This window comes from Aquila chrysaetos, chromosome 11 (assembly GCF_900496995.4).
Source record: "Aquila chrysaetos chrysaetos chromosome 11, bAquChr1.4, whole genome shotgun sequence".
NCBI lineage: Eukaryota > Metazoa > Chordata > Aves > Accipitriformes > Accipitridae > Aquila > Aquila chrysaetos.
Genome location: NC_044014.1, coordinates 16,580,039 through 16,602,900, shown reverse-complemented (window position 1 = coordinate 16,602,900; position 22,862 = coordinate 16,580,039). Strand labels below are relative to the sequence as shown.

The 22,862-nt window shown below is 63.1% G+C and overlaps 1 protein-coding gene across 1 annotated transcript; it reads right to left on the bottom strand.

Moving 5' to 3' along the window:
- Positions 1–1,435: 1,435 nt before the first annotated feature.
- Positions 1,436–13,747, bottom strand: R3HCC1L (R3H domain and coiled-coil containing 1 like). The gene is made up of 8 exons (XM_030031206.1): positions 13,710–13,747; positions 11,894–11,919; positions 6,682–8,150; positions 2,775–2,950; positions 2,605–2,675; positions 2,392–2,487; positions 2,065–2,205; positions 1,436–1,883 (listed from the first exon to the last, which is right to left on the bottom strand). The coding sequence occupies exons 3-8, from the start codon at positions 8,134–8,136 to the stop codon at positions 1,828–1,830; spliced, it is 1,995 nt and encodes a 664-aa protein (XP_029887066.1). The 5' UTR covers positions 8,137–8,150; positions 11,894–11,919; positions 13,710–13,747; the 3' UTR covers positions 1,436–1,827.
- Between the last annotated feature and the right edge of the window lie 9,115 nt (positions 13,748–22,862).

Here is a 22,862-nt window from a genome sequence, read left to right as displayed (position 1 = left end):
CCCCACCAGCCAGGGCACCCCGGCCCTGAACTGGCTGACCCCATGCACACAAAGGGACTCGGCCAGCTCTGTGGCAGCTCGGGCCGGCAGCCAGGCCACTGGCCGCTGTGGCTGCAGCCACCGTGCCGGGCTTTCCGAGGCTGCCCTGGCAGCTTCCCAGCCCCGGGAGCAGGGATGGGGCCGCTCTGCCCCTTGAAGCCCTTGCTCCTGGGCACAGGGTGAGGACACAGGGGACACCGTGCCCTTGCTCTCTGTGTTTCTTTCCTCCTGTGGTTTCCAGCAAATTTTTTTAAAGGAAATAAAAGGGAATTTTTGCCAGCAACCCACACTCTGTACTGCCCAGCCCCCGGTGAGCCAGCTACCGGGCAGTGCCACCCTTCTCCTTGCACAGCCCTGCCTGTCCCCACCTTGCCAGCAGACACCAACCCAGGGTGGGGGGCTGCCAGCACCCACCTCGGCCCTGCACAGCCAGGACAGGCTGGGTTGTACCCACACATGACGGTCCCCACATGCGGAGGAGCTGCCGGGGACGGCGGTGACGTGCTGGGGTGGCCCGAGGCCAGGGGCCGTGGCGAGGCGCATGCCGGCAGAGGCTCGCTCCGCCGTGGTCGGGGTTCAAGGGATGCCGGATGGTGGGGAAGATGCTTTCCACATGAGATTAGCTTCGCGCCCTGAAATTTCCACCGGCAGAGCCACGAGTGGCTGGGACAGCTCCCAGCTGGCAGCACCACCGGCGCGGGGGCAGGCAGCCACCGTCCATGGGGTCGTGACCGGCTCCGCCGCCGCCGAGCTGGGGGACAGCCAGGGGACACGGGGCAGCCGCACGAGCCCTTCAAGCGCAGGCCGGGGCGAGGCAGCCGTGACCAAAACCGCAGGCAGCGGTGGCGGAAAAGCACCGTCCCCGTGCCCACCCGCTGCAAAGAGCACGGGAGCCCCACGAACTGCGGCCCCGAGAGTTTGAGGGGTTACAGGGTGGGGAGCGCTGAGGCACACGGGGCTGTTTCCCGGATGCTGAGAGACGATGCGAAGCAGAGGAACCAAAGGCAGGCCCCAGCCGCCTGCCCGCGCCCCCGCAGCGGGGCAGGGCAGGAAGCCCCCAGCCCGCCAGGGCTGGCAGCGCAGCCACATCAGAGCCCCGCGCGGGGCCGGGAACGTGGCCCTGCCCGCGCACCGACAAGGGCCCCGCTGTTCGGGCGGCAGCCGCTCCGCGGAAGTAAACAGGGTCCCTGCCAGCACATTCCTGCCCTCCGCCCTGCCCGACCCCTCCTGCCTGCGCCCCCACCCACCAGGGACACCCACCGGGGACACCCACCGGGGACACCCACCACCTGGGAGGGGTGAATATCCCCACGGCGGCAGGGACCACGCACGGCAGCCCCTGACACGCAAGCCCTCCCCGGCACGCAGGAGCACGGAGAGCCACAGCCGGGCCAGGCACAGTAAAATAAATGGTATTTATTAGCAAAATAAAGGACAGAAACTCTCGCTCGCAAGGCCCTGCCAGGTGGCCAGGGCCACCCCGCACGACCCTGCATGCTCGCTGCCGAGCTCCCCGCATCCCGCTGGCTGCTCCCGCTGCAGCAGGCAGCACCAGGGGTCCTGCCCCGGGCAGGATGGGCAGCGCTGCCCGACGGCGACAGCATCTGCACGGCACCAACAAACCTGCGCGCGTCCTGCTCAGCCCTTTCGGTGGAGCAGCCCAGTGCTTTTGGATGCGGTTGCAGGATCCATCTCAGCTCTGAGATGCAGGGTGCCCTGCCTGCCCGCAGAGAAGGGCCCGGGCACCCCAGGGGATTCTCAGTGGGGCTGAAGGTGCAGCCTTCCAGCTCAGTCCCGGCCCTCCCAGGCATCCTCCCGCTGCTTGTTCTCCAGGCGCTTCCTCTCTGCAGAGACAAGAGGAGGGTCAGCCCCATGTCCCCATCACCCCACAGCCACCCACTTCCCCGCAGAGGTTGCCGGAGCCCACCCTGGCACAGCCCCCTCCCACCCAGCACCCTGTGAGAAGGGGCATCCAAGAGGAGGGTACCGCCACACTGCAGCCCCCCCCAGGCATCCAAATCTCACCCCGGGCTTCTTGCAGCTTCCTCCGCTCAGCATCTCGCTGGGCTGGTGTCTGGTTGCTGCGTACCCCGAGGGCACCGATCACCAGCCGCCTGGCCAGGGCGGCCGATGTTTCAGGGCGCTCCTTGGCTGGCTGCAGGTAGTCTGGGTGAGCAGAGATGGGGGACATCAGTAGGGGCATCCTGGGAGGGATGGGGCAGCTGGCACAGCTCTGCAGTGCTTAAGCGCTGCAGAGCCATGCCGGCTTCCCCATCCCTCCCCAGCTATCGGGATGAAGATCCTGCAGCACAAGCACCACGGCACAAGTCGGCACAGGGCAGCATCACTCACCGGCGTACGCCCTGGCTTTGGCTTTAGAGGCATGGGTGCCCTGGGAGAGCGGGCGCGTCTTCACCAGCAGGTGCTTGGTGCTGAGGGCATCGCGTGCTGCAGGGAGAGAGCAGCGGTGTCTGCGTGCAGGGCCAGCCCCATGCCCACGATCCGGCCACAGGAGAGGCAGGGATGCCTCCCCTCTGCCTATCCCAGCCAAACTGCGAGCAGTACCTGTTAGGGGGCTGGAGAAGATGCCCAGGGCGTGCGTGTCATCCACCCACTTAATATCAAAGCCTTTTTTCCTGCCAGAGAGAAGGAAGCTCAGCAAGGCATCGGCACCAAGTGGGGAGGGGTCCGGAGCAGAGCCCAAGCAGGGGACGGGGCATTGCCAGCAGACTCACTGATAGCTGCAGAAGACACGCAGCAGGTCCTCAGTGCGGAAATCCGAGGGGAAATCATAGATCTCGATGACGTGGGGCAGCTCGGCATCACTGAGGTCTGGTGCGGTGGGCTCGGCCCCATAGTAGTCGAAGCGGGGTGACTGCCGGCTCTCCCGGCGCTTCTCACCCCCCAAGAGCTGCAGGGGTGGGAAAGGCACAGCACTGAGCAACCCATGCCTGCCCATCCCACACCAGCTCCGAATCCATGGCAAGCAGTCCTCAGGAAGTTGTCCCACCCCCATGACCCACCCCAGCACTGCAGATGGATTCATGGCATTGAGATATTAGGAGTTATCGACCGGGGCTCTCATACCATGCACTTGCTTTTCCCATTACCAGCATCCCTTCACTTGCTGTGCTCTGCAGTCCCACTGGGGACACAGTAGGAATGACACTGCTGAGACAGCCCATGCACCCCCAAGAACACCCCTCCTTCCACAGTGACGTGCTGACCCGAAATACATTTTGGGAACAACAAGGAGCGGGACAGCAAGGCCAGGAGGAAAGACTGACGTCTGCCCGCCATGCAGGAGCACCAGGCTCAGCGAGCCGTGGCTGCATCACATGCATTGTAGCCCTTTAGGAAATGCAGCCCTTCGGCACCCCAGACACCAAGATGGAAAAGCCAGCACTCCCCTGAGGAGCAAGTTCTGGTGCTTAATCACATGCGCGGCTAAAATTTTATGCCTTATTTCTCATTTGAATTTGTCTGGCTTCGCTTTCCAGCCGGCGGTTCTTGTTCTGCCTCCCCGCTGGATTAAAGAGCCTTCAGTCCCTTGTCCCCTCCCCATGATGGCACTTACTCACGCTAATCAAGTCCCTTCTCAATCTTCTTCTTGATAAGCTAAACGGGTTGTGCGTGTTTAGTATCTCACAGCGGGACACTTTCTCCAGCCCTAAAAGATGATGGCTGTAGTGCTTTTCTACCTCTCCCATTTGTCAACCTTCATTTTAAAACACAGGCAGCAGTCTCCCGCTGCCACGACACGGGGGGTGCAGCCGCACCCTGCTCCCCTTCGCCCCGCAGCATCGGTGCCAGAGGACACCACTTGCTGCACCTCTGCTTTCCAAACTGCCGTGCTGGCAGCCGAGGGGATTCACGGCCCTACTCCGGCTGTGACACGGGGCCAGGCGCAGTCCGAAGTCAGTGGTGGCTCCCCTGTCCCTGCTGAAGCGTGGGGCCGGCGCGGTGCCGGGGAGCGGGTACATAACTCAGCCGGGTTCCCAGCCCGATCCCCCAAGCGATCGTAGCAGAGCACACCACGGCTGGAAGGTTAGAGTCCATAAATCCTAGCCAGCTCAGTCAATAAAAAGTGCTCATTCCGACAATTTTATGGGGAAGATGGATTCACGGCAGGTGAGGGGGTGCTGCCAGGGCGGCTAGATGCCAGCGGAGGGTAGAGCTGAGTTATGGAGCTCCCGGGACAGGCTAGCACTGCCGCCTGCCCCACCACCAGCACCCATTATCTGAGCCCACCCTGTGGGCAGGGGACTCATCAGGCACCCCCTGCCCACTCGGGGGGAGTCGAAGGAGCCGTTCCCAGGCAGGATGAAGCCCTGCGGTGCTGCTTGAGGGAGCAAAGCACTCGGGTAGTGCCAGGCGCCGGGAAGATGATTAGAGAGCAGGAGCACAGAGTGCCGGAGCGGTCCTTGACCTTCACAAATCACAGAGTGTGGTGGGGCGGCAAGGACGGGAGCCGTCTGGCAGCCGGGCTCAGCCACACAGCAGGCACGACTCAACAGGTGCCCCTGCGCTGCCAGCCTGGGCACGCAGCATGCCTGCAGCCCCCCAGCCGTGGGGCAGGGCAGGGAGCGGGAGCTGCGGTACGGACCCCAGCCCTGGCAGGCACCCGGCACTGGGAAGGGTCTGCTGAGGGACGGACAGACGGAAAGCGGAGGTGGGAAATGAAGCCTGCCTGTCATGCCTCGCGGCTCTGTAAAGATGCACCCTCACCAGAGCACGTTAGAGGGGTCCGTGGCCGCTCGCTTACACTCCCGCTCACTTGCCAAGAGCGCACCTCCGGGGCTGGAGGGGAGGTGTGCGCTGGCACGCATGCACCGCAGCCCCCGGCACGCATGCACCACGGCCCCCGCCCCACCATGCCGGCTGATGGAGAGTCCACCGAGCCTGCAAGGAAATGGTTGCAGTGCTTAATTACCCTCTGCGTTCAACCTGAATTTGTCTGGTTTCAGCTTCCAGCCAATGGATCTTGCTAAGGTGTTTTTTCCTGCTAGATTAAAGAGCCGTCCCCTATCAGAAATCTCTCCTCCACACAGAACGTCATAAATCTTGCTCTCTGCCGGCTATCTACAGCGCATAAGGATTCGGTTACGAGGAAAAACGCTACTAATTTTCTTGTCCTTTTTTGTTAATTAACAACAGCTCCATCTCCCCAAGAGCCTGTACCCTCCCTGAGCAGCCGCGTCCACCCGACGAGAGCTCGGAGGGCTCGGGAAGCACCAGGCTCAGCATGGGAATCTGCAGGGGGGTGAAGATGGCAACTTTTAAGTGATAAATCCCTTTTTCAGGTTCTTATTCACCCATTTTGGGAAGCTCCCTGGAAAGCTCAAACTTTGCTCAGAGCTTGTGCACAGGGGAGCTAACACGGATGCTCCAGAGCTGTCTGCAGTTAGCACCGGTGCTGCACGGCACAACCTTGCCCGCAGCATCCTACGGCTGCAGCGTAACGCTGGCCCTCCCTGACCTGCCTCCCCAGCGGGGCCAGGCAGCCGCTCTGCTGTGCCTGCAGATGAAGCCGTGCCCCTGTGCCAGCCCATGGGAAGCCAGTGCCAGTGCCACGTGTGCCGGCTGCCATCGGAGGAGCAGCGCTGTCCCCCTCGCACCGGCACTCACCGCAACCTCCTGGCTGGAGGGCGGGGGACCGCAGCTGTGGGGAGCACAGCCTGGCAGGGATGGAGGTACGCAAAGCTCTTCCACATCACCCTCTGAGCACCCCCAGAGGCAAGCCTTGCCTGCCCCACACCCTGTCCCAGCCCCACACCAGGCTTGGCAAGGGCACGCCAGCCTGAGCATGGCCCCATGGACAAGGTGGGTACCAGTGCTCCTCAGTAGTGATGCTCTTGATCTCATCCCTTCCCAGAAGCTGTTATCAGGCACCATCCGCCACTTCACACCCTGCTTCCAGCCCGGGGTGGACGGACGCTGGCTGTAACAATATTAGCGCTGTTTGTTACATTGGGCACATTAATGTCATTCGGAAAATTACTGGTTTGACACTACTGATTTAAAATGCAATAAGGGATATCCAGCCTCACTGCAGAAGCCGAGCTTTCCTCCCAAATGGCAAGAAAACGGCGTGGGTCCCGGCGCTAAGCAGCTAATTGTAGTAAATTCAGCCGCACGTGTGCAGGAGGGGATGGTAATGAGCCACAGCTGATTAAGAAGCCGTAGTTTCGAGGAAACTTCCCGTTGCTATTTCAATGGGAGCCCATACGTCTCAGCCCATTTCTTTATCACCAGCCCCAGTTTCACGAGGGTGCAGTTGCGGTTTACAGCGCTCGAGCAGGTTTTACTGGGTGCGCTTTATGTACTATAGAGGGAAGATCTCCCCTAGCCTTCACCGGCACCAAGGGACGGGATGGGAACAAGCCGGGGGAGGGGGGGGGGAAGGTGGAGGTCCCAGGAGTTTTGGCACCGCGGGCAGCTCCTGCCCTCAGGGATGGCTGGCAGTGACAGCAGGCAGCACAGCCAGGCTGGCCATGTGCTCCGAGTGCAGCCTACCCCCCCATGCACCCACCCCAGAGGACACGGGGACAGCCGACCCCCACAGACCCCTGTCCCTGCATCCCAGCAGGCAGCAGCCACTGTCCCTGCAAACCCCCACGGGCGCCAGCTCGCAGGACGTACCTCCTCCAGCAGGCGCGGGTCCAGGCAGTCCCCGTCGTCATTGAACAGCGCGTCCCAGCTCTCCTCGGCACCTGGGCTGGCCTGGCTTGGGGTCCCGGCACTGGCCCGCTCTACCTTTGGGGAGCCGCTGTGGAGACCTCCCTTTTCCTCCTCGGCCTCCCGGCTGCACCGGTGCTGCTGCGGTAAGCCCATGTCCTCGCCTGCCCCTGAAGGCTCCTTGGCCCAGGCCACTGGTGAGAGACCCTCTACGCCGTGGCACAGCAGCTCCAGGTGTGGCGGGGGCTCGCGGCTCTCCGGGGGTGCCCTCTCCGACGCTCCGCTCGCCGGCTCCTCATCAGCATCCAGCGGGCCACTCTCAGCCCTGGCACTGCCATCTGTGCCGGCAGGAGCGCTGCCCACTCCCTCCGCAGCAGGCACTGGGTCACCCTCCCCACCGGGATGCCCGACACCAGCAGCATTCTCCTGCTTGCCAGGCAGGAGCTGGGACAGGCTGACAATGCCCTGCCCTGGGGTGCTCTCCCCTGGGAGCACTGGCACGTCACCCGCACCACCCCTCGAGCACCCGGGTTTGCAGCTGGCTCCTCCTGGTGCATCCACGGTGCTCTCCCCGGCAAGCTCAGCTGTGCCTCCCCACCTCTCCTCCTCCTTCGGCACCCCAGCAGCACAGCTCTTGCTCTGCCCTGCCAGGAGAGACTCCCCACACTCCCTCTCCTCCTCCTGGGCTTTCAGAGCTGCAACCTCCCATGCCAGCCCGGGCACACTGCCCCGGTTGCTCGGCCCTGCCAGCTGCAGGACAACCTCTCCTGGGTGCTGGGAGAGGTCCCCAGCTGGATCCGGGGTGCCGTCCCCCAAATGCTCCGACACGCCACTCAGCCCTGTCCGACACACCAGCATTGGGATAGCAGGGGGTGTTGGGCTAGTGGGGTTGCCCCCGGGCTCAGGGGTAGCCTCCATGGCCCCAGGCTGGGCACTCGGTGGGGATGCAGGGTCAGGCTCGGTCCTCATCATCCGGTGGCTGCGGCTGAGCTCCCCGAGTCCTTCATCATGGGATGCTTTGTCCTGCCCGTGCCAGGGCTGGGCAACAGCCGGATCTGAGCACGGCTCCCGCACACTGGGCGATGCCCCCGGGCCCCCCGGCACAGCAGGGCAGCTGCCTCCCGGCCTCCGGCAGCACCCGACAGAGGCTGCCCGCGGCTCCTTTGGGCCGGCATCCACCTTGCTCTCCCTCCTCACCGCTCTGCCCGCCTGTGTCCTGGCACGGGGGCTTCGCCTCTGCCCCTCGCCGCTGCCCCGGCAAGCGTCCTGTGCCAGGCGGTGGTTCTCAGGCTCCTGGCGATGCCCGGCCAGCGTGTCACCCACCACTTGCGCCGCTCTCTCCCGCCGCGCTTTGGGCACGTAGAGGGCCATGTCGGGCTTCCTGTGGCGCGGCCGGCCACCCTCCGCCTCCTGCTGCATGGTGCCACCACTGCCTGCCAAGGAGAGACAGCGTCAATTCCCTGCCCGCATCCCAGTGGCCCCACAGCCGGGCACGTGGTAGGCAGCCCCTGCCCAGGTCGGTGGGTCGGCGTCCCAGCCTGGCACCCACCCTCGCTCCCACGGCAGCCGGCACACAGCGATGGATAGCAGAGACCCAAAACTGCCCCCACGGTAGAGGCTCTGCAAATAGGGTTTGGCACCCAGAGCACCCCACAGCCCTACAGCCTTTGGTGGGGTGTACCGGGCTTGGGGGAAGGAGGGAAACCCTGCCAGCACCACAGGGATGCCTGCCCCGCTCCGGCAGCTAGTGCCTGGGACCCCCCAGCCCCAGGGGCCAGCAGCCGCAGCCAAAGCAGGACACAGAGCCCTTGCACCATTCATGCATCAAAAACCGCGGAGAAGCCTGCAGCAGCCGCGGAGCACCAGAAACCAAACCCGAGGCCAGGGACGCCCCGGCGCGGGACCACAGCTGCCACCCCGGCACGCCGCAGCCCCGCTCACCTGCTGCCCCGTCCCGGCAGAGATTTATTTTTCATCATCTTTGGCAGCAGCAGGCACGCCGCGAGCTGCCAGGCCCCCCTGCCCCTATAAATATGCATCAGGCAGGGTTTATGGAGACGGATGGCGTGGGGGGCTGCGCTGCGGTTGAGGGGAAGGCAGAGCGGGGCCGGGCTGGGGCCCCATGATTAATCACTGCCCACTCTGTTTAGGGGGATTCATCACAGGCCGCTGTCAGGTAAATCACTGGAAAAACACCTCTTCAGTAATTAATGTGAAGTGACGGATGGACAGCCCCCGGGCCCATTAATCTGGACCATCAGCGCCGACCGAGATTATGAATGTCAGGATGCATAAACTGCCGGCGGATCAATAGGGCCAGGAACCCATCCAAGGCTCTCATTTCCGAGGCACCTCCGGTACATTAGCCTCCCCTCCACGCAGCCCCCAACCGAGGCGCGAACGCTCCCCGCGGCCCCTCACCGACAGCCGGCAGCGGTGCCGGGAAGGCGAGGGGAGGCCAACCACCGGCTGGAAAGCGGCCGGGGCTACCCGTGCCGCACAGCATCATCCCCTCCTCGTGACGGACAGACGGACGGACGGCTGCCTCGGCGTGATGGATGGGTCTCTCACAGCTCTCTGGAAACTGCCGGCAAGCCTGGGCAAGGCAGTGCTCCCCAGCATCACCGCGGCGCCCGTGCCTGCACCTCGTGCCGCGGAGGTGGGCAGGAGCGCACCGCGCTCCTGCCCACCTCCGCGGCACGAGGTGCAGGCACGGGCGCCGCGGTGATGCTGGGCACCGTCCTGGGGCTGCCCCCAGCCATTTTTCTGTCTCCGCAGCTCTTGTCATTTTTTTTCCCTCTCTTTGATACACTAATTTTGCTGGCAGAACGATCCCCTTTATCTTTATCGACCGTGAGAAAGGAACGTATCCTACAAACCCTCCAAGGTCTGGATTAGTCATTTTTCAACACCGAGGCGTTATACATTTTCTCGCCAAGCACAGCCCAGGTGCTGGGGGGGGGCACCAGGAGCCCCCCCGGCACCACCATTTCCAACCACACAGAGCTTCCAACTGCACCGAAGCACATTCTGCTAAAGGACTTTTCCCTGCCAAGCCCAGAGTCTCAGCCCATGGGACATCACCGAACACCCTGGGGGGATCATGGATCTCCCCAGGGCTCTGCTTCCCAAGAACTGCCAGCACTGGGAGCAGCCAGGAGCAGCACTGCTCCACGCACATCCCGAGTCACCTCCAAGAAGGGCCTTCGCACGCGGGATTTATGGGCTCCTCGAAAGCTTGCCGTTCACCTTGCCTCACCCTCCAAAGCAGATGGTGCGGCATTAGCCAGACGGCTGGTGCTGGGAGCATCCTCTCCCCACACAGCTTTGCCTCTGCCTGCCACACTCTGCCGGGGAAGAGCCTCTTCCCGCAGCCTGGGGAGAAGCATGGTAAGGTGGTGGCTGGCCCACGCTGGCAGGGATGCTGCATCACTTTGTTTTTTCCCCACAGGGCAGTACAGCTCCTGCCCCCAGCCTATTACACACTTCATCGATGCCACGGCCACGCGTCGGCACCGACCGATTTCACGCTCCGGGAGGCAGAGCAACAGCCCTGGCTTCGGGTCTCATTCACACTACGCTGGGCAGGGCAACCCTGCCACTTCCAGACTCCAGAACCAAGCTCACCCTGCAAAGCCAGGCGGTGATGGGCAGCACATCCCCAAAAGGGCCTGTGCTGCCCCGAGTGCTACCCTGCTTTTCAAAGCCAGCTAGCAAAACAGCTCAGCATTGTGGCACCAAGCAGTGAAAGGCAGCCCCGGGCCGGGCATGCCACAGTACCGTGGTAAAAGTGGCAGTGGGAGCGCTGCCCAGCTGCCTGGCATGTAATGCCTGCCAGCCTGGCGCAACACAGCCTGGCGTGGCCAGGGGGATGCTGGAGCATCAGCCAGGAGGTGGCCGGAGCTCCCCGCAGGCACAGGGTCCCCTCGCACTGTGCCTAGGAACACCACACGCTGCTCATGGGGAGCTTGTGCTCGTGGCATGAGTTTGTGAGGTCTCAGAGCAGCAGCCCGGGCGATGTGCCAGCCTGCATTTCTCCTCTAGTGACCATCTGCAGCACAGACGGGCAGCATTTTCTCCCTGATTTCTCTCCTCCTCCTGTCCAGGGAAGGACCCCATGAACATCAGCAAGACAGGGTTGACCGCATCGCAGAGCCCACTTCACACTGCACAGCGCATCGCCAAATTCCTCCATCATCTGCATCCCTGCCCGGTGGGTGAGGACACCTACAGCGCAGCTCCGACGGCAAAGCCAGGGCTGCTGCGAGCAGAGATGCCAGCCACGGTCCCGCTCGCGGAACCCGGGGACGGGCACGGATGCTGGGCTGCAGGGCTCACACAGAGCATGCCAGTTCCCGGAAAAGTTTCGGTGCCACCCAGCGCCCTCGCAGCAGGCTGCCGCATTTCCTGGCAGGGAGCTGTATTTTTAGCCTTCGAGGTTTCTAATTCCACTCAATCCATACTCCCATCGATAGAGCAGATAACCTTAAAGCCTTGACGGTGAACGGGGATGGCAGCACCGGGGGACCGGGAGCCTTGGGGGACCACGAGCAGCCTCGGCATGCAGCTCGCGCACCTGCAATGTCACTCTTTACAGCCTGCCGCAGATTGGGCTCTTTGGAGGGGAAAAAAAATAAATATAATAACAAGACTAATAAAAAGGCAGGTACAAGGAGATTCTAAACAGCCCCGCTGGGGAACCCGCCGCTTGCAGGGCTCATCCCATGCCAAGCACGTGCTGTGGCACGCTCACTGACTGCACAACACCGGCGCCCGGCAGCCCAGGTAAGGATTGTCAGAGGTTTTGGCTACCCTGCACCTCTCCTGCTCTCAGCAGAGCTCCGGCCCAGCCCGCCCGGCTCACACAGCAGGCGACAGGGCCAGGAAAGGACCTGGATACCTGGCAGGGAAAGGCAGAGCAAAGGCGAGAACACAGAGCTGCTGGCACAAGGCAAAGCAAAGCACTTAAAGGAGCGGAGAGCCGCGTCCCATCTGACGCCTGCCCACAGCCCCGCAGGCTTTAAGACGTCCCTGTCCCCTGCTGCCAGGAGAAAGATCCTCTCCAGCAGCAGAAGCAAACGCTGGCTATGCGAGGAGGCAGCGAAGGCGTCAAAGGCACTGAGAAAAGAGAGAGATTTCAATCGTGCCTTTCATTTGCGATGCTCTTAGGAGATACCTGGAACAGATGCTCTTAGGAGATACCTGGAACAAGAGAAGGGGAACAGGGGGAGGATTTGTAAGTCAATAGTGTCCCCTCGCAGCTGCAGGGGGAAAAAGGGACAACAAACCAGCAGAAGGAGTTAACAGCTGGAGGGCTAAGAGGAATACAAAGGACTTTACAAATATACCCAGGCAGAATCAGCACAAAAGTGAAAAGGTCTATTAATAAACAAGGAGGGAGAGAAAATTAATGATGGATCAAAAATAAAGATGACTCAAAAGGGCAAAATTACTGTTTTTAACCAGAAAAATGCAAATGAGGCGGCAGCCTCACAAAAACAGCTGCAGGGAAAGCAAAAACAGCATCTCCACATAGACACAGTCACCTGGCCGGTGTGGCCGGTGCCGAGACAAACTGATTAACCCACCAAAACATGCGCAGTGCTGGGAAGAAACCAGGGCCCTGGTGACAGGCAGAGCAAACCAGGCGCTGATTTTCTGTGCAAGAAAGGACAATAAAACCAAAGCCAGGGCAGGATAAACCCTGTGCCCATCCCCAGCACAGAACGTAATGGGCACACGAAGAAGCCTGCACACCCACCACGATGGGCTCCTGGATGAAGGATGTTGGCTTGCCCAGCAGGAGTTATTTCGGAAGAACTGCTGGGCAAAGCTTTTGGATAAGGCAAGCAAGACGCAATTTAGCTAACTTCAAGGTATCGTTTTACACCATCTTCCAAACTTCCACTTGGATAGTGAATTGTAATTAAATTTGCAGATGATACGGAGCAGAGAAGTGTTGCAAACACTGGCCAGAGCAGAGCAACCATTCAAAGGATGCAAGAAATGTAGGCAGGAAACAAAGCGAGACCCAGTCTGGGAAAATGAAGGCAAAATAACCCAAAGCAGCTACGCGGTGGGCAGGAGCAGCCTGGAAAGCAAGGCCCAGAGCCCTGCGGTGCACTCAGACAGGAAAGCAGGTAGCCAGGGAGACCACTCGAAAATGTGCAAGGGGCAGAAGCTGGTCACTGGTGCCATGGGCCACCCCAGGGCTGCGACAGCCCCACAGCGGGCAGCACACTGAGCCCTGCAGGCATCGTGAAGGATGGAGGGGATGCCGAGGGCAGGCAGGCAGCCGTGAAAAACAGCGTCCAGTGCCTGGGAGCACCGGGCACGTGTTTTACGAGCCATGGGAGCCTGGCGCACCAAGTGCCCAGGGATGCTGTATATCTCCCCTGCCCTCGAGGGCTGTCACTGCCAGCATCACCCCATGACTCAGTAAGTTGCAGAGAGTTATGGGATCTGCAACGTGCCATGTTATCCGGGTGCTCTGGGGGCTGCATGCCAGCGGAGTGGGGGTCAGGGCTGGGACAGGGGGTGAGGGTTGGGGCTGGGGCAAGGGGTGGGGGTCAGGGTTGGGGCAAGGGGTGGGGGTCAGGGCTGGGAAACTGGGGTAGGGGTCAGGGCTGGGACACTGGGGTGGGGGTCAGGGCTGGGAAACTGGGGTGGGGGTCAGGGCTGGGACACTGGGGTGGGGGTCAGGGCTGGGAAACCGGGATGGCGGTCAGGGCTGGGAAACTGGGGTGGGGATCAGGGCTGGGAAACTGGGGTGGGGGTCAGGGCTGGGACAGGAGGTGGCGGTCAGGGCTGGGAAACTGGGGGAGGGAGTCAGGGCAGGGAAAGTGGGGGGGGGGGGTCAGGGCTGGGACAGGGGGTGGGGGAGAGCGGGGCAGGGGGCACAGCGTGCAGCCCGGGAACCGGGCAGGGGGCGCACCCCGGGCTGCTGCGCCCCCGCCGGGCCGGGCCGGGCCGGGCCGAGCCCCTGCCGTTACCAGTGGCCGCGCCGGGTCCCCCGCCGCTCCGCGCCGCCGCCGCCGCTTCCGCCGCGCCAGGCCCGCCCCATCCCGCCCCGCCGCGGGGAGCGCCGGGACCTGTAGTGCGGCACCGGCACCCGCACCGCCCCGCGCCCCGGGCGGCCGCTCCCCCCCCCGCGGGGGCACCCCCGTGGGCACACGGGCCGCCACCCACCCCCGGTCCTCGGCGCCTGCCCGGAGCTGGGACTGGCACGGGCAGCCCCGGTGCCAGGGCGGCCCTTCCTCCCCCGGGCACCGCTCGGCAGCCCGGGGGAAGGGTGCCGAGGGCAGGGTGCTCCGTGGCTGGCGGGGGTGATGGACACGGGGCTGCAGGAGCGAGAGCGACCCCCGCTCCCGCCCCCGGGAGACCCCCACGGGAGGCTGCCGTGGATTTCCCGTTACCGTTTAATGTCACGCCCTAGGCGGGAGCAGCGGTGCTCGCTGCGGCTGTGCTGCCTGGGCCGGCGGAGCCCCGCTCCCGCCTGCCGGCGGGGGGGGGCACCGGGGGAATTGCCGGGGGCACAGGCACCCCCGGGCCACATCCCGTGCTCCCGCCGCAGGGCTGCGGGCTGGCCGGCGTGCCGGCTGCCCAGACACCCAGACGGGGGAAGGTGTCTGCGCCGGGCAGGTTTGCTCCGCTTCCTTCCTGGGGTTTGGCGAGGAGCAGCCTGCCTGCGCCCGGCAGATGATGAACGGGGCCCCGGCGCTCGCACGCGTTTGCAGGCAGCGTGGGCAGCGAGGGGAGCGTGCCCGGGCCCGGTGCATCCGCTGGCTCCTAATGAAGCACCGGTGCTGCAGAGCACTGCCGAGCCGGGGCCTGCGCCGGCGGGGAAGGATGGGGCGCCCGGGGGAACAGGGCTGGATTGTCCCACAGGCAGGCGTGGGCTGGCAGGGGAGAGGGGGCTGCTCGGGGGATGCAGGCAGGCGTGGGGCTTGCTGCCACTGCGGGCCGAGGGCAGAACGGGGCCGTGACCCGGCTCACTGGGGCACAGGGCTGTCAAAGCTTTGGGCAGGCTGGTGCAGCCACCCCGGTTTGTCTGGCTGATGGACAGGGGGTCTCCCCTCTCCCGGCCCCCAGGACCGGCTTCCTAACTAGTCGAAGCTCTCCCGTGCGATTCCCGAGCGGCTGCTTCCCTCATGGTGCGGGTGAGGGAGGAGTGATGCCCCATAGCATGCACACAGCCTGCGTGTGGTGGGATGGGAGGCTGGTGCCCGGCAGCCGGCAGCCAACGGGACTTCTGCAGCTCCCCAGAGGCTGTGCAGCTGCTGAGGGACCGGGGACCGCAGCAGCTCCCTGCCACCCTGACAAGGTGTCACTGAGGCATTGCATGGAGCATCAGTGCACGGGACTGTGCCAAGCATCTTATCCCTCCTTGGGTGCAACTACAGGGCTGGGACTGCTGATGCCTGAGGTCTGGGATGCCCTGAAGTACTCAGACCTTCCTGACTGCCCAGTGTGGGTCCCAGTATAGCCACAGGGGCTCAGACCCAGATAGGTAGGGCCATCCCATCCCAGTCGCGTGGCCCCGTGCAGGACAAGGAAGGCTCACACCAGGCAGGGCCACCCGGCACCCCCCGGGGACCAGCCCCTGCCCCAGCCTGCCATGGCACACAGGGAACTGTGGTCCCTCTCACAGGTAATCGATGGCAGCAGATCCTGATCGCTTTCATTATTATTATTTTCTTATGCATGTGCGCACAGGAGATTTATCGCCAGCTACGGAGGCAAAATCAATTATTCATGTTATAAATTAGAAAATGATTTATGTTTGTGGGAGGCCAAGCAGCGTGGAGCCCCTGGCCGCGTGGGAGCTGGGTTTGTCTGGGAATGGCACCAGACACCCCCTGCCAGCACTTCCTTGGCCTCTCCGTCCCTGCCTCACCCTGGGTGTCCCACCCCTGGGTGCCCCCATCCCATCACAGCCCCAGGGTGACCCAGGGATGGTGGCTGAGAGGGAGCACCCAGCCTCTCCTACCCTGTCAAGCCAGATGCCCGTGGATGGAGCCCAAGGAAGGCTGGGGACCACGGTGGCCTGGTTGCCCTGGCCGGTGCGGCAGGATGATGCTCCACCGGCAGTTTCCATGGTAGCAGCAGCGCGGTCCGAGCTCTGCGAGGTGTGGGCTGCAGAAGGACCCCCTCTCTTTCCCCTGCTGGAGATATCCTCACGTGTCCCCTCCAGCCCCAGCAGCTGTGTCTGTGGTCCTGCCTCCCACAAGGGACACTGTGGTATCCTCCAGACTGCCACCATGGGGACAGAGACCCATGCTCTGACACCCCCATGCTCCCCAGGAAAGAGGGGATGGGTGAGGGTATGGGGGCGGTGGAAAGGTACCCCACTTGCACCAACCCCTGAGGCCAGCTACCCCAGAGTGGGGCCGCAGGGCTTTGCTTGGCTGTGGCCTACCTTCTCCCGGGCTAGGGGGGTCTCAGGGGTCCTGTGGGTCTTCCCAGGCATGGAGACCCCATTCCCCAAGGGCTGACTGATGTTCTGCACAGAGCAGGATGTCACTGGGCTCCTACTGTGCCCAGTGCTGGGGCAGGGGGTTGGCTGTTGCTGCCAAGTCTGCCCCCAGCCCAGCCATGCCCCAGGCACTCGGCCCAGTGCTGGTGGGAGCTGCAGCATCCCACAGCTCTGCACTGGGGGGCCCAGCATCCCAGTCCTGGCTGCCCTGGCATCCTAAAACCCACTGCCCATGTCACACAGCCAGTGGGAGCGAGTGCCAGGAGCTGGCCGGACACTCTCTGCTGATAGCCGGGGCTGCTTTTGCTTCCAAAGAGTCTTGATCTAAAGCTGCCGTGTCTGTGCCTCCCAGGGGACGGCAGAGCGGGCCGGGAGTGCTGCCTGGCTCTCCTTGTCTGTTCATCTGCAGCTGCGTCAGCCGGGGCCATGGGGAGGCACGGGCTGAAAGGAGCAGCGCAGGAGAGAAAGAAGCTGTCAGCGGCCCCAGATCTGAGTCTGATCACAAGCAAGCTGTGCATCCAGCTCCTGCTCGCACAGCATCCTGTGCTGGGCTGAGCCCTGGTCCTCGGGATGGGAAGGAGAGGCAGCATGGGGTGACCTCAGCTCCGCTCTGGATCCCCGAGCAGCCTTTTTTTCCCCAGCTCCTGAGCCCTGGAGCCTCCTTCCAGCTGCCAGAGAGCCTGTCACACCTTGTGACTCCCAGGGCTCTCAGGAAGCTGAGAACTTGCTGGCTCAACACACACGGGGGTGTCCGAGGAGGCAGGACTTTTGGCTGCCACCCCAGCTCCCTGCCAGGCTGTGAGCAGGAGGGGCACTGACAGCCAGGCACAGTCCGGGGACAGGGAACCACCTCGTCCTGGAGTACCAAGGCTGCTGCAGCCAGCCCTGGGGACCCTCTGGGACCACACACGGGGTGCAGAGGAGTCCCTGCTTGCTCTGCTCTGGCTCTAAAGCAGCCAGACAACCTGGGGAGCTCAGAGACCCGTCAGCATGGCCTGGGACACACACCCCCCCCCCCCCCGACCTGTGAGCACTGGGCTTAGCACTGAAACATCGGGAAATAAATGAGTCACGTTCTGGGCCGGAGCATCGCCTCAGGCACCTCACTGCGCCCTGGTCCCGGGGAGCCCAGCGCCGGCCCGTGCTCGTGTGAGCATCCCTCTGATTTATTGCTGCGGAGCAAATGCTTACAGAGTGCTTTTGGCAGAGAAAAGCCCTGGGGAGCTGCAACGGGCACGCAGGGGCAAGGAGGGAATCGCCAGTCAGCTGCAGCGTGCCGGGGGCACCCAGAGCACCCCTCAGCCGTGCGTGTCTCCCCCATGCCTGGCCAGGGGACACGCTCAGCCTGCGGGGAGGGGACTGCGGAGAGCTCGGGGATGGGGTGGATATAGATCTGCTTTGCATTATTGCACCAAACACCTGGGGACTCGGCGGCTCGTGACAGTGCTGTATAATGTGGGGAAGCAGCCCACAGTGCGGGCAGGCGCCGGTGCTGCCGGCAGCTCGCGGGCAGGGAGGCGATGGGGCCGTGCCCCTAGGAGCGTGGGCTGGCTGTGGATGGGGGGAGCCGGGGTCTCTTGCTCCCTGCTTTCCTGCACTTCTACAATGAATAGGCAGGGAAGGCAGAGCTTGTGCTGCAGGAATCAATACCGCTCCAGGAGCGGCCTGGGTGCTCCTCCCTGCGCTCCCCGGGAGCCTGCCCCCGAACGCCTCTCCCTGAGCTATCGCTTTTGTCTCCTTCTCGCTATTGTCTTGCTTTCCAGCACTCTCAGCAGGACCGTGCAGCAGCATGGGGTGGCCAGTGACAGCCCCGGGGCTGGGCTCCTATCTGGAGCCAGATAGCCTGGCTCCTTCGGGAGACAGGGGGAACAAGCGGGAGAGACCTCTTGGGGAGGATCCAAGTTTTATCCTGACTTGAGGTAGCCCCCGTTGGCACCCTGTCACAGCCCACTCCATCGTGGCCCATCCTGCTGTGGTCCCTAGGAGGTACCAGGTCGCCCTGGCCAGCTCCGGCAGGCAGAGATGCTGCCAGGAGGCGGTTTCTGCCCGGCAGACAGCACTCAGGGATGCTGTGACTGGAAGCAGCTCCCGATCTCGCCCAGCCCTGGCCGTGGCAGTGCCACCGTGTCGGGTGACAGCCGCTGCCCTGTGGGAAGGAACCCAGATGCTTTTGATAGACCATGATTTGAACTGATTCATCATCGGGATCCACTTGGAGCTGATAAATCTTTCAGGAGCCCTGGCAGAGGAGGCTGAGCTGGGCAGGCTGGGCATCCCCCTGCCTCCCTGTAGCCGCACAGCTCCTCAGAAGCAGCTGGCTGCACGTGTACCGGCCCCACGGGTCCTGCCAGCCCCAGCCGGCTGCCGGCAGCACCCCAGGTTTCCCTGTGGCCTGTTTGCTCTTCCACAGCCAGGGCTGCTTCCTGGGTGGGGTAGAGCACAGCCTGCTGCCTTCACCCTGCTGAGACCCCCAGCCAGGGAGCCCTGTCCCAGTGCTCCTTTCACGAGGGACCCCATTGTCCCTGGCTGAGAAGAGCTGACGGTCCCTGGCTCCATCGCAGCACTGGCCAGGTCCCTCCTTTGGCCTCCTGTCCCCCCTCCTGGCATGGGGCAGGGCAGTTCCCGGGCCGAGCGCTGGCACTGGTGCATCTCCATGCCAGCCATGGCTCTGGCATCCCAGGGGGGGACAAGTCTAGCTCGTCCCATGGGGCCATGTCCTGCAGGGGAAAGGGGGACTGCCCTCACTCCCCCACCCTGTGCCCCAGCAGGTAGCAAGGGAAAGCAGGGACGGGGACTGCGAGGAGGGAGGCGAGCGCGGGCGGATCCGGTTACAGGCAGCACGGGGCAGAGAGATAGGCAGAGAACAGCAATGCAGCAAAAAGGGCTTTTAGTGATAATTAATAATTAACATTTCTAATGATGTCCCGGCGACAGGAAGAGTCCAAGCAGGGACCCAGGGGCACTACACACGGTGACAGGAGTGGCTGGGGACCGTGCAGGGACCATGGAGGCTGTGCAGAACCAGGGACTGGGGTGGGAGTGAGCTGTGGGGCCAGAGGTCCCGGGGCAGGGGCTGGGCACCCCTGGGGCCCCCCTGGCTGGGCAGTGCCCGGGGCCCAGCCTTTGCACCTGGCTGCTGCCAAGGGTGCAGTAAGCCTGCGATGAAGGGGACTGGAAGACAAGATAAAACACACCTCAGGGTTGACCTGGCCTCCGTGATAAGATAACACCTCTCCAGGGGTTCCCGTGCCCAGCAAGTGCCTGAGAGGGACCTTGCTGGCAGGAAGAGGGGACTGCGGAAGGGCTGGTGGGAGGCAGCAGTTCATGGGGAGCCGTTGGGATGAGTGGCAGTCCCCAGGTCACTGCCAGCCCCAGCACAAATTGCCCCCGGTGCCGGGAGGTGTCCAGGCACTGAGGAACAGCGGGCTGGCCCAGGGTACAGGACCAGAGCTGGCAGGAGTCCACAGGCAAGGCAAGAGATCAGGTGCTGTGGGACAGTGACAGGGAGGGGATGACAGGGAGGAGACGGATGGAGCCAACAGCTGGCTGAGTGTGGGAGTCCATTGCTGTGAGGCACCGCACGTGGGAGAGTCAAAAGCAATCCTAGGGACATACCGGGAGAGGCATTTCTGGCAGGGCTGGGGACTTGCTTGCATCCCTGCATGGGCCCCAGGGGACCTGCCTGTGCTGGAGCCAGCCTGGGAGATGAGCAGAGGCATCGCAGGGCTGCCAAGGGAGGCAGAGCCTGGGAGACCCATGATGGGAGGACAGTGGCTCATGCCCAGCACAGCGGCTCATGCCCAGCACAGCGCAGGCTGCGGGGGAACAGAGCGCTCACTATAAATACATCGTGGGGTGAACGCCAAGGAGGAGAAGAGCTATTTCAGCTAAAAGACAATGTTAGCACAGAAATGACTGGGGATAAATTATCCATGAATACATTTAGGGTGGAAATTAGACCCTCAGAGCAGGGGAGGTCCCAGCACAGCCCCTCCAGAGAAGGAAGCGGTGCCAGGCAGAAGCTGGGGTCAGCTTGGCAGCTGGGGGATCGTGCAGCGTGCTGTGGTGACAGCACATACCCTCTTCTAGTGTCAAAAAGCAGCAAGGGTGGCTGGTACGGCCCGCCTGGCTGTGCTGGTGGGTGCAGCGAGCAACAGTGCGCAGGGCATGGTGCATGTTGGGGTGCATGCACATCACTGCATGCATGTGTGGGCAGTGCACAGGCTGCGTGTGAGTGCAGATATGTGTGTGTGCACAGGCCGCACACACGTTTGGGCAGCATGTTGGGTGCTCACCTACCATGTGTGCGTGTGTGTGCACAGAGTGCGTACTGGTGGGGGTCTGCACACAGACTGTGTTGCACGCGTGCATGTAGGTGCGTGAGTGTGCTGACAGTGTGTGTGTGCTGTGTAACCACTAGGCTGTGTGCAGGTGTCTTGGCCTTCAAGAGGCTCTCGAAAGAGGAACAATGGCCCCAGTGAAGTATCTTGGAGGTTAGTGCCTTGAATCAGCATCGCTCTGCTCACCTGCACCCAGTTTGTGTTGTACCATCTGGAATTTGCTGCCCAGGACGAGCTGGGTGCTCCATGAATCCAGCCGGTCCTGGGTGAATTCCCAACTGCTGAGGGTCCTCCAGCTCCCAGAGCAGTGCTGTCCCTGCGAGGGTCACGGGGCTCACTCTGCACTGCCACCCCACAGGCTCACCCCAGCTGTCCAGAGCACTCGGCACTGCCAGCAAACAGCCCCGTGCCGCCCCTTCAATCATTGCAATGCAAGCAACGGGCAGACTGATCCCCAGCACCCTGCTCCTTTCTCCCCAGGGAGAGCCCAGGGTGGCAGATGAGCCACCAGGCCCAGAGACGCAGGGTGTCAGGGCTGCCGGCCGCAAGAGGTTCCCCATTCCCAGGGACCTGGGTCGGCATGGATGGGCAAAGCACCCGAGGAACAAGGGCCAGGGAAAGCAGGGGCACCTCTGCCCTGGGGATGGGAAAAGGGTATCCCGGGTGTGCGAGGAGGTGGCTGGTGCTCATGCTGGCCCCAGCTCAGCAGAAGAGCCTCCTCCCGCCTGCGTGCAGCCCTCCATGGAGCACAGCAGCTCCCTTCCCCCCGCAGCGTGTCTGGCTGCCGCTCGCTCTAATTTCCTGTGCATTGTCCCCACCGCCGCCACCACCATCCCCTGCGCATCCCCCGGTGCGCCGCAGAGCCAGGCTCTCCGCACCCCGGCGCCCGCGCCCTGCCTCACCGCCCTGCGATCGTCCCCGCATACATCCCGGCTCATTTCACTGATGCTCTGAGGTCCCCTCCGCAGCTCCTTGCAGAGACCCGTGTCCCAGCCCAGAGTGCTTGCCCCACCATGCCCCCCATGTGGGTGCAAGCAGAGGGGTGGGATGGAGATGGCTGGGCCAAGCTGGGCCAGCACAGGGCAGAGGGACTCACGCAGGGCTGGGACTTACAGCCACACCAGTTGTCATGCTAAGGTGCTCGCTGGCTGCTCTCATCCCCCAGAGAAACATCCCAGCCTGGCACGGTGGCAGCATCCATGGGAAGGGCATCGAGGGGCTCCAACAGCGGGTATTGGGCAGCACCTTGCAGGCTCACAAGTGGAAAATCACCCTGCTGGGTGCAGTAGCATGGCCTCGGGGCTGCAGCGTGCAAGGCCCTCTCGGCACGTGTGCCCTGCATGCACGCAGCGTGCGTGTACCCACGGGGTGTCATGGCGTGAGTACATCCCTGCTGACATGGTGTGTGCACCTGTGGAGTTGCATGTGTGCACACCACGCTGTTGTGTCTAGCTGTGCACGTCATGCATGCACACCTATGCGCACACACGCCTGTACAGGTGCATGTGCACAGTGTGCTGGCAGGCCTGCCTGCATCTGCCGGTGGGCACGCACACGCTCAGGGCCGGGGCCGAGCCCCGGTGCACTGGCACGCCAGGTTTGTGGCCCTGGGGAGCCGGTGTACCTCGCACCATTCGCAGTCTCGGCATGCTCGAGCTGGCTTCCTGCCGGCATTTGTGTTCTGTACCTGCCAGTCGCAGGGAAGGCGTTGGGAGCCGGCTTGCAGAATTTGTGCTAATAATTACCCAGGTGGTTACTAAATCTGGGATGAGCTAACGACTCAGCAGAGGGGGTGCTTGCCCTGAGCGCACATGCACATGCAAGGCTGCAGCCAGGCAGCCAAGCTGTGGGCCACAGGCAGGCAGAGTGCACCTGCAGCTCTGGGGCACACGAGGACACGTGAGCACAGCATTCCACATGTGTGATGGTCATGCCGGCCCCCCCCCAGCCCCAGTGGGTTTGCTCAGCAACCCGGCCTCCCCGTGGCAAATGTGGAGAGCAGGGGTGGTTCCTGCCCCACAGCAGTACCCAGCAGTGGGTTCCCCATGCCTGGACACCGTCATGCTGGCTGTGGGGGCCCTGCAGCAGGCAGCCACGCAGCAAGCCCAGTGCTCAGCCAGGCACCTGGCAAGAGGGGGTCATCAAAAATGAAATCAAGGGGTACTTGATGGCCACATGGAAGCACCTTCATGGAAGACAATTGCTGTGACTGGAGAGGTCTTGAATCCAGCAGGGAGAGAAGAACCGGGAGCAACAGGCAGAAGCTGTAGCCAGACACGTTCGAATGAGAAATAAGGGTTTTAGCAGGGCAGGTGATTAGCCACTTGAAG